General features: G+C 59.0%; 1 protein-coding gene across 3 annotated transcripts in view; it reads right to left on the reverse strand.

Moving 5' to 3' along the window:
- Positions 1-235: 235 nt before the first annotated feature.
- Pip5k1c (phosphatidylinositol-4-phosphate 5-kinase type 1 gamma) overlaps positions 236-9,849 on the reverse strand; it is a 28,449-nt gene continuing 18,835 nt past the window's right edge. Inside the window, exons 12-19 of one of the 3 annotated variants that reach the window (XM_010634869.3) lie at positions 9,463-9,624; positions 8,632-8,770; positions 8,497-8,529; positions 8,132-8,233; positions 6,535-6,637; positions 5,830-5,907; positions 2,900-2,980; positions 236-2,698 (exon numbers count right to left, since the gene is read on the reverse strand). In XM_010634869.3, the coding sequence (XP_010633171.1) occupies positions 2,696-2,698; positions 2,900-2,980; positions 5,830-5,907; positions 6,535-6,637; positions 8,132-8,233; positions 8,497-8,529; positions 8,632-8,770; positions 9,463-9,624 (701 nt within the window). In that variant the 3' untranslated portion in view covers positions 236-2,695. The remainder of the gene's footprint in view (positions 2,699-2,899; positions 2,981-5,829; positions 5,908-6,534; positions 6,638-8,131; positions 8,234-8,496; positions 8,530-8,631; positions 8,771-9,462; positions 9,625-9,849) is intronic. The other 2 variants (XM_019209151.2, XM_019209152.2) reach the window with 2 other exon arrangements.

The following is a 9,849-nucleotide window of genomic DNA, read 5'->3' on the forward strand; positions in this document are numbered from 1 at the left end:
AGACCTTCTCACAGAGCTATACTCTCAATCCTTTTTGAGACAGTCTTGCTAAATACCTAAGTTCCTGAACGGGCTGGAAATTATCTTCCTGCCTCAGTATCCTAGAGTGTCGGTACTACAGGCACGTGTCACCAGGCATGGCTCTGGATCTTATTGTAAATTTCACAAAGGCTTCTTTCTGATCTGATACTGTCAGTCCTCCAACTCCCGATCCACACAGGTAAACCAAGTCAACTGATGTTTATAACCGATTTATTAGAGATCTCTTCGACATAAAAAGAAGGGTCGTGGTGGGAATGGGCAGGTGGGGCCCAGGCAACATACAGGTATTCTGTGGGGCCAGCGGCAGCTGTACTGTCAGAGGCGCCCACAGGTCTGGGTTGGAAGGACATGGCCTGGCTACTGGTGCCACAGGAAGCCATGCTCCGGATTGTCACACACCAGACCACGGGGGCTGAGGATGAGGGACCCCTGGTGGGGGTTAAGACACAAGATTTGCAGTTTTTTGTTTTGAAATGGTTTAGCCGCACAGAGACTGGGGTGGCCTGGGCAATGGAACTTGTAACCACCAGAGAGGAGGTGGGTGTGGAGGGGATGCTCGTCCTGGGGGGAAACCCAGGGGCTGTGGCGACAGGACCCTGGCAACGGACCCCGCAGGGACGGGAGTATTGCACTGAGCCAAGTGTGGAGGTGAATGAGGGCAGCTGGAGTGGCCTGAGGGGAGGGGACAGGCTGGAAGGGGACACGTGGAAACTTCCACCTTGCCAGTCTTAAGAAAATGCCTCTCCATTTTTACAGTACAGGGATTCGGACACTGTCCGGGGTCTGCGAGAGCAGCCGTCCGGAGAGGCGAGGCAGGAGGGAGCTGGGTCACTGGGGTATTTACAGGTCTCCAGGGAGTGGGGACAGCCAGGTACATCCAGGGCCTCCCTCCTGGGGTCTGAGGAAGGTCTTGAGTTTGCCACACGTTATAAATAGGTCTCTCATCCAGCCCACTGTCCCCAAAATGCTAAACAAGTGAGGCCCCTTGAAACAGTCTGACACTTTAGCATCCTTTTTGTGACACTCTGAAAAGGAATGAAACAAGCAGTCCACATGATGTGGATCTCCAAAGGGAACTCTGGGACTCAACACAAAAATGGAATGTTGGGACATCCATCCAGGAGGGCTACAAGACCTCGCCAGCCCCCGGCACCGCGTACAGCCTGTGACTCAATGGGGGCTCCACAAACCACGCCCTTTCTCTGCCACCATGCCGACCAGACTCCACCTCCTGCAATGGGGCCACGTCCTTGGGGGCCTGGGCGAGGTGGTGATGAAGCTGTCTCTAGGGCCTGGACAAACCCTTTTCTGGGGCTGGGGATCCCAGTTGGGCTCCCTGGGAGAGGTCCTCAGAGCCAAGGCAGCAGCTGGGCCCCGTGAGGGTCTGGGCTGGATTACGGGCTTCCTGTTGGTGGCTTGGGAAAGAGCAGATGGATTCCCACTGTGTCCCCACTGTGGAAGGGACACCACCTAGACAGCAGGCTGACATCTTGCAGTGGGCTTAAAAAAAAAAAGGTAAATTCCTGGATGGGTCCGCCCCGTGCTGTTCTGAGAGGTGTGGCTTCAGCTCCAAGCCCCACCCACTGCCCCCCATGGGTCTCTGCAGGGGGATCAGAGTGGGCAGGGGCTGGGGACCATCACCAACATGACCTCTCCCAGTCTCTGGATTAGTGTGGCTGCCACAAGAGGGACACCGATAGGAGATGCCCCTGAACCTGGCCTGTGGTGGCCGTAATGTGTTAGCAGCTTGACCATCAGAACTGCCCACCCAGGACACCTGCTGTCCAATCCCGCAGCCCAAGGCCCAGCCGAGCCCCTCCAGGAGTCAGAGGCTCTGCTTTGAGGCGTCTCCCAAGGGGGTCCTCTCCTCCGAGGACCGTGAGGACCACACCGGGAAGAGACAGACAAGTCCACAGCCCTGAGCTCTGCCAAGAGGGGCGGCCGCACCGGGGACAGGAATGTAACAACCTGGGCGTTCTTGCTCAGGGGAACCTAGGTCCCGGGATGTCCCTCCTGGTGGCTGAGCACGACAGTGAGGCACTGGGAGCCACTACTGAGGATGCCTGTCCCGCACTGAGCCCCAAACCTGAGCCACGCACAGGAGGATCTGTTTCCGGGAGGGGCAGCCCCACCACACACAGGACCGCAAGAAAGAGCAGGAAGAGGCACCCAGGGGCCTGTCCTGGAGTGTGAGCTTCACCTGGGAAGCCAGACCCCCACGGCCCAGGTCCCAAGGTGGCAGGAATGGCCTCGTCCCTGTGGGACACATGCAGTGGAGACAAAGGACCAAAGTGCAGTGGCGTGGAGTCTTCCTTTTCTGCTTCATCTTTTTTCCCCTAAAAAGCACCACATGCCTCTGTCTGTGCAAAGAATAAGGACCCAAAATAAATACATGACACGGCGCTCTGGAAGGTCGCCGTCTGGCGGGTGCGGTGTGGGTGGCCCAGGGTCACCGTGTGGCCTGCAGAGCATGGGGTGGGGAGGGGCGTGGCCGGCGGCGTCCATCAGGGGCAGGATGAAGAGAAGGTTGGCTGGGGTTGGCCGCAGGGCGGCGTGTCCCGGAACTCTGGGCCTCAGCTGGGCAGGCAGCGCCTCTGGGAAGCATCTGAGGCGGCGGTGGGCACTCGGCCCCAGGTGGGGGACTGCATAGAAATTACTGCAAAAAGAAAGGGGGTAGTGAGGGCATGCGGGGACCTGGGTGAGGACCCCCCACCTGGGGCTGCCCTGGTCTCCGAGCTGCCTGGCCTCGGGGGCGACCCAGGCCCGAGATACCTGCACATCGGTGAGCTGGGTGCCAGCCCCCCGCCCCAGCCTGTTCGCCCGTCTGTCTGGGTCCCTCCTAGCCCGGGGGACTCACTGTGTCGCTCTCGCCGTCGGAGGGCTGGGGCTGCGTGCTATAGTGGAGCGGGGAGTACACCCAGCTCCTGTCGTCGGTGGGCTGCAGGCAGGCGGGCGGGCACGTGCAGGGGGCGCAGAAGAAGAGAGGGTGAGCGGAGGCAGAGACAGGCACAGGAGGAGGAAGGAAGAACAGGAGAAAATAAAAGAGGCGGACCCCTCGGACGAGTGCACCTGCCCCAACCCCGACATCCTCGGCTGGCAGGCGGTGGGCAGCAGGAGGTGTTAGTCAAGGCTCAGGGACAGCGGGACAGGGAGGAGGGCGGAAGGGATGGTGGGGTACTGCAGCCCGGAGCGCCCCCGGCCCGCGCCTCAACCCCACCGACCTCCCTCACGACCAGCTCCTCCCCAGCCTCCTACACTGGCTCTGGGTAGAGGAGTCCTGGGACCTCCAGAAGGGCACTGGGCAGTCAGGGTCCCCGTGCTGTCTACTCAAGCCTTCCCCGTAGAGCAAAGGGCACCTTCTGGGGACAGGCCGCATTGGGCCCGGGCAGGGCCACCTGGCCTGGCACAGGAGTGTGCGGGTTAGGCTCAGGTTTGGGGAGGGAGCTTCTGCTCCCCGTTCTAATAGCCCTTCAGACCATTAGGGGCCACTGGGGGCTCCCCAGGGGCTCAGCTGACCCCCGATCTTGACACCTTCTCTCTTCCCAGGCCTCCCTGTCACCCCCGGCTTCCCAAGCTCCCCCCCACCGGGTGCACGGCCCCTGAATGTGCACAGGACCTGCCATGTGCATCTGGTGTCCCTCGGCACCTAAACTCATCACAGCCGTAACAGAATGTGTCCCCAGCCTGCCCGACAGCACGGACCGTCAGCTGCCAGCCTCTGCCCTCCCTGACTGGCCGGGGCCCTGGGCTCATCCATCCCCCAGCTCCAAGACCCTTGGCCCACAAACCCCTTCCCCAAGCCCACCAGTTCCATCGACTGTGGGGCTCCAGCCAGGTCCCTAGAGAGCCATGAGGGCCACCACAAAGAGGCGCTGTGGAGGCTGCATGTGACTGGAGCCTCCGCCTTGGATCCAGAGGCCACACAAAACCGACTTTTGAAGGCGAAACAGCTGCCTGCCTCCCCAGCCCCCAGGAATCCAGCTCTGAGCTAAGCTGGGTGAGGCAGGCTGGGCTCGGAAACAAGTGGCCCAAAGGAAGACCGCTGCACCCCAAACCCTAAAGAGCTAGCCCCAGGGGGGTCCCTTCAGAAGTGCTCAGCGCTGCTCCCCTGCGAGGGACTCACGCTGTTCAGGCACGTGAGAGAAGGCGGACAAGCTGGCGGCTCCCCAGGAGCACAGGACACAAAGGAGGCCCTCGGCTGCAGACGGGGCCTGGGGCAGGACCCTGGGTGCCCGAGTCCTTCCCAGCTGCACGGCCTCTGGCAGCTGCTCCCTCCTTCCCACCTGCGCTCCCACTTGGCGTTTTTTCTTTCAGGGGTGCTGAGGACTGAACCCAGGACCCTCACACTGCACTACATGCTCAGCCCCTTTTTCGATTTTTATTTTGAGACAGGGTCTCACTGAGTCTCTCAGATGCCCAAGCTGGGCTTAAACTTGTGATCTTCCTGCCTCAGCCTCCCAGAATGCCTGGTTTACAGGTGTGCACCACCACGACGGCTCAAACTTCTGCTTCTGCTGTGCCCCACTAAGGCAGCCCAAACCTAGGCCTCTGCAAACCGATCCAGCCCCGGCTTTATCTGGCTGCCAGCCATAGCTGCCCAGGATGCGTCTTCCCTGGCTCGTGTCTGCCACCCAGGCAGGTGGTGAGCAGAGGGGTTGGGACGTGGTCTCTGACTCCTGGGAGTCGCTCCAGTGCTTGGCACATGGTGACACCCAGCGAGGTTGCTGATGGCTGGGAGTGAAAGGGCGACCTCTAAGGGCTCCACCTGGAGAATGACATTCATTTCCAGTTGGTGCCCTGCCTGGTTGTGAGTGCTGTGCAGCTCTGGGCAGGTTACTCAGCCTCTCTGGGCCCCTTGTTGGCTGGTAAAAATGAAAACAGACACCTATAATATCACAACCACTAGATTTCTTTGTGGTATCGCGGGTACACTGGGTGGGCAAGTGTCTATTCATAGTTTGCTGCTGAGCTACTGAAAAACTCCAGACCATTTTGGTTTTTCAAATAAACCTAGGGCCTAATGCAAGGCTAGGCAAATGCTCAGTACTGAGATACACCCCTAGCCTTTTGTCTTGTTTTGTTTTTGTTTTTTTGAGACAGGGTCTCACTATGTAGTTGAGACTGACCTGGAACTCACTATGTAGCCCAGGCTGGTCTTGAACTCACAGTGATCCTCCTGCCTCAGCCTCCTAAGTGCTGGGATTACAGGTGTCTGCCACCATGATTGGCTTCCTTTTTAATTTTTTGAGACAAAGTCTCCCTAAGTTGCCCAGACTGGCCTTGAATTTACTTCAAGATCCTCCTGCCTCAACCTCCTAGGTATCTGGGATGACAGGTGTGCCCAGCTAGGGAACTTGGCTTTTGTCTGAGCCTGTGTTCTCACAGGTTCCCCAGGGGCTGAGGCCTAAGCTTCTCTGGAGGGGCCTGGGGGACGCTGTGAAGAGCTCAGCTCTGCCACTGCCTGTGAGCTGTGTACGGGGCGATGCTGGGACAGTGAGCCCGGGCAAGCGCCGGCGTGGAAGGCGGAGGGCTGAGACAGACACAGCGGGCAGCTGAGGTCAGGGCTGACCCCACCGCAGTACAGCCTGGCCCGGTGACGTGGCGAGTGCCCAGTCACCCCGGGGTCAGTGATGTCCCCATGACTTCACCACCATCGTCTCCCCAAAGTCCTCTGAGGACAGAATGGCGACACTGGGCACCGTGTCTCAGGCTGGGGACCCGCAGCTCCCTGCTGCCCAGAGGAGGGCAGGGCCCCTTCTCCCCAGGGGGCCGGCTGCGGTCACTTACAGTCCCTGAGGAGCTCAGCGTCACGGCCCGCAGTCGGCGATGGCGGGGGGAGTAAATCCAGTGCCTCCCATCGGCGAACTGGGCGGCGGGGCCAGAGGAAGAAGAGAGCACAGGCTAAGGTGTGGGGACAACAGCGGCGGGGACAAGCGACAGCGGAAGCGGAGGTGGGAGGGTGCACAGCGGACCTGCTCTGCAGCCCACCAGGCTTGGGGACGCACGGCCCTGGCCACCCCTCGCCATCCACAGACGGACACGGCACGGGCCCTTCCTTCTCCGGGGCCAGCAGGGGCTTGGGGCCCAGGGCAGGAAGTGCGGCTCCGAGACAAAGCAGGGTGAGTTAGTGAGGAAAGGGTGCGAGGCTGGTGCCCAGGCCGCCCATGTGACAACGGGAGCCCAGGAGCTGCCCATTCCAGCTGGGCAGCTGGATCCCGCGTGGGCAGCACTGTGCTGGCCCCAGGACCCAAAGCTGGGGTCACTGAACTTGATCTGTGGCCTCTCTCCTCTGGACATGGAGCCAGGTCCAGGGTCCAAGAAGGGCCCGGCCTGGCTGGAGCAGGGCAGGGCATACTGCCCTGTGTGCTTGGACGAGAGAGAGAGAGAGAGAGAGAGAGAGAGAGAGAGAGGGAGAGAGAGAGATCGCTCGTGTGAGTGAGACCAGGTCTCAAGTGTGTGGCTGGTGTGGCTCCGTGGGACCTGGGAACTTACAAAGTAGATGTCAGTGGCGGGCACGTCCTCCTCATCCGAGGCCTGGCTGGCGGTTTCTGCTTCCACGGCAGATGCAGAGGCACCGGCTGGGCAGGCATCCACCCTAGGAAAGCGGGACAGATGCAGGATCCCGGGTGGTTCTGACGATATCCAGCCACCCTGCCCGGACCCCATCTGCCCTGCTCCTTCCTGGACCTCTGCAGCCTCAGGAGGGACCGCAAAATGTCATCATCGTCATCAGGGGGACAAAAGACCCACGCAAAGCTGGGCCCGTGGTGCACACCTGTCCTCCCAGCACTCAGGAGGCTGAGGCAGGAGATGGCAAGTTCCAGTCCAGCCCGGGCAACTCAGGGACTTAGCGAGGCCCTGTCTCCAAATGAAAATAAGGTTCGACCTCCAGTACAAAACAAAACAACACGACAAAAAACCAACCAAACAAACAAAAAAGAATATAAGAAGGGGGGGTGGCGCTCAATGACAAGCTGGGGCCAATCCTTAGTACTGCACAACAACTACCAAGCAAAAACTAGAAAGTCAAGAAGAATTTGACAACAGCAGCAGTTAAGAATTATAAACACGTGACAGACGAAAACTAATAAAAGAGACTCAGTAACAACTGAGCAGCCAGCTGTAACAGGTATGGAGGGAAACTTGGTATATATTTTTTTCCTTAAGTCCCTGAACAGTTAAAAGAATGGATTTGGCCAGGCACGGGGAGGCTGAGGCAGGAGGGTCACCATGAGTGAGGACAGCCTGGGCTACACAGCAAGACCTTGTCTCAAAAAACAAACAAAATGAAACAAAAATAAATTTTCTACTCGATCATGAAAACTTTGTTTAAAAAATAGCGTGCGTACCTGCCTCGCAAGCTCAAGGTCCTGAGTCTGATCCATGGTACCAAAAAAACCCCAAAATAAAAACGCCACAAACAAAAAATAAACGCCACAAAAAGTAGCACAATGTTATTTTTCGGTTGTTGGTTTTCAGTACTGAAGATTCAATCGGGGACCTCACACATGCAAGGCAAGCACTTCTGAGGTTGCTGAGCTGCATCCCAGTCCTTTATATTTGTTTTTTGTTTGTTTGTTTTGGTACCAGGGATCGAATCGAACTCAGGACCTTGTGCTTGTGAGGCAGGTGCGGTGCCGCTGAGCTAAATCCCCAGGCCTGTGTTTGTTTTTTGAAACAAGATCTCAGTAAGCTGCCCAGCACCATGGCACCAAACCAAATGAAAACAAAACACTGGTCTGTTTAGGCTTTCTTCCTATCAAAGCTCATTAAAATTATAAATACTAAAAAAGTGAACATAAAAATGCTTAAATATGTGCTAAGACTGCTGGACAGCCCTTTGCCCACGGTCCCACCCCCTCAGGACTGTGGGCACTGAAACTGGGCTGTCCTCTGGGGGGTACCCCGGGCACTGCAGGTGCTGAGCAGTGGCCCTGGCCAGGAGCTCCCTTACATGATGACCACAAATGTCCCCAGTGTCCCGAGAGCAGAAACACGAAGTCTGGGAAGCACCGCCTCAGATCAGAGGAGGAACGAGAAGCGAATCACCACCTCCCATGGCTGGGGGACCCCAGGAGCCCATGCTCACCCCGCGTCCTCCTTGGGGACCACGATCTCCACGCTGCACGTGGGCTCCACCTGCACTGTAATCTGCTGCAGGTCTTCCTCCACGTGCGGCTCCTCCTGGGGCCTGTCAGCAACCAAGCCGTGCCTCAGTCCCCGCCGCCGTGCCCAGGGGTAGTGGGGAACTGAGCCCCGGGGGAGTCCTGCTGGCTGGCAGGGCCTGGGGCACAGCGGGCTCTGAGGCTATGCGTGGACCCTGCCCCACCCATCCCACACCAGGACCCAGGGCTCCGCAGAGGAGGGTCGGAGCACCCAGCAGGCGGGCTGGACGTGAAGGGTCTCCCTGCCAGATGACACCAGAGGGGTGAGGGGGTCAGACTAGGGTCTCACCGGCCATCCTGTCCAGAAGATTGCGTGCGCCGCCTGCAGAGATGGCAGATGGGAAACGGAAATGACTAGGGCCCAAGGTCCACTCATCCATCTGCTTGGGGGCCCCACCCACCTGCCCACCACGGTCCCACCCACCTGTACCGAGGCTGCTCTGACGACTCAGAGGGGGACCGTTCAGGGATGGAGAGGGATGTGGATGACAGGGTTGTGGCTATGGAGGCAGTGGTGGCTTCTTCAAAAGAAGGTGGAGTGCAGGGCAGGAGGTCGGGTCGCCCTGTGTGGGGAGGCGATGGGCAGCTCAAGGAGCCTCCTGTTTGTCCCACACACCCACCCAGCAGCTCCACCTTCTATGGGGCTGAGCCGAGGGCCCCACCCTGGGGACCCTAACCCTAACCCGGAATGCGCCACCTCCCTCTTGGCCCTCCAGATGCACGACGACAGGGTTGAATGTCCTGGTTTTCTGTTTTTCTTTTTGTTCTTCAGTATTTGGCCTTTGCAATGAGCTACATTACATCCCTGGCTCTTTTGAGTTTTTGAGGCAAGATCCTACTAACTTGTTCAATTGCCCAGGATCAGCTCGAACTTGTGATCTTCCAGCCTCATCCTCCCAGAGTGAGGGGATGAATGTCCTCCTTGTAAAGAGCTCTTGGAGCTTTTGTGGGGAGGCCACAGGGTTTTGCAGGACACACCAGTCTCCTGCTTGGCTCACTCTGCCTCTCTCACCAGGCAGGACCCTGCCCCAGGGCCTTTGCATAGGATATGCTCTCTGCCCAGGATGCTGTCACTTAGCCCTCCCCTGACTGGAGTCCTTGACCCTAGCAGGGAGTGCCGGGCAGAGCACCAGATCTTTCCATGAAGACGGCTACGGCACCCGTCTGGTTTTCCCTGCAGCTCGCTACTACCCCACTGCAGATCCTCAGGAGGGGGTGGCTGTGCCCTGTGAGCCCACTGCAGCTGCCTGGTCACCTTCGTCCTCCAGTGTGGGGTAGCTGCGGGCTCCTCGCAGGTCGTACTGTGCATCTTCTCGCTCACTGGGTATCTGGCTGGCCGAGAAGGCTGCTGTGGGCCCCAGGGGCTTCACCGCCAGGAGGGCACTGCGCCCCTTCTTGGACGGTGAGGACTTCAGGGCTGTGAGGGAGGAGCGGGGCGGTCTGTGCTCTACACCAGCTCAGAGCTCTGCCCCTGACGGCTGAGCGAGCGAGCAGGAAGTCAGCTCAGCCCCTCTGGGCCTTGGCCTTGGGTCTGGCTTCTGGGTGACATCTGCCAAAGGCAGGTGCCCCATGGCCCAGGGCTCTGCAGGACATCCCTGGCCTGCAGCAGGACCAAGGGACGCTGGGTTTCCTGCCCACCCAC

Source organism: Fukomys damarensis, unplaced genomic scaffold (genome assembly GCF_012274545.1).
Source record: "Fukomys damarensis isolate Sample0158 unplaced genomic scaffold, DMR_v1.0_HiC HiC_scaffold_37, whole genome shotgun sequence".
In the NCBI taxonomy this organism is placed as follows: Eukaryota; Metazoa; Chordata; class Mammalia; order Rodentia; family Bathyergidae; genus Fukomys; species Fukomys damarensis.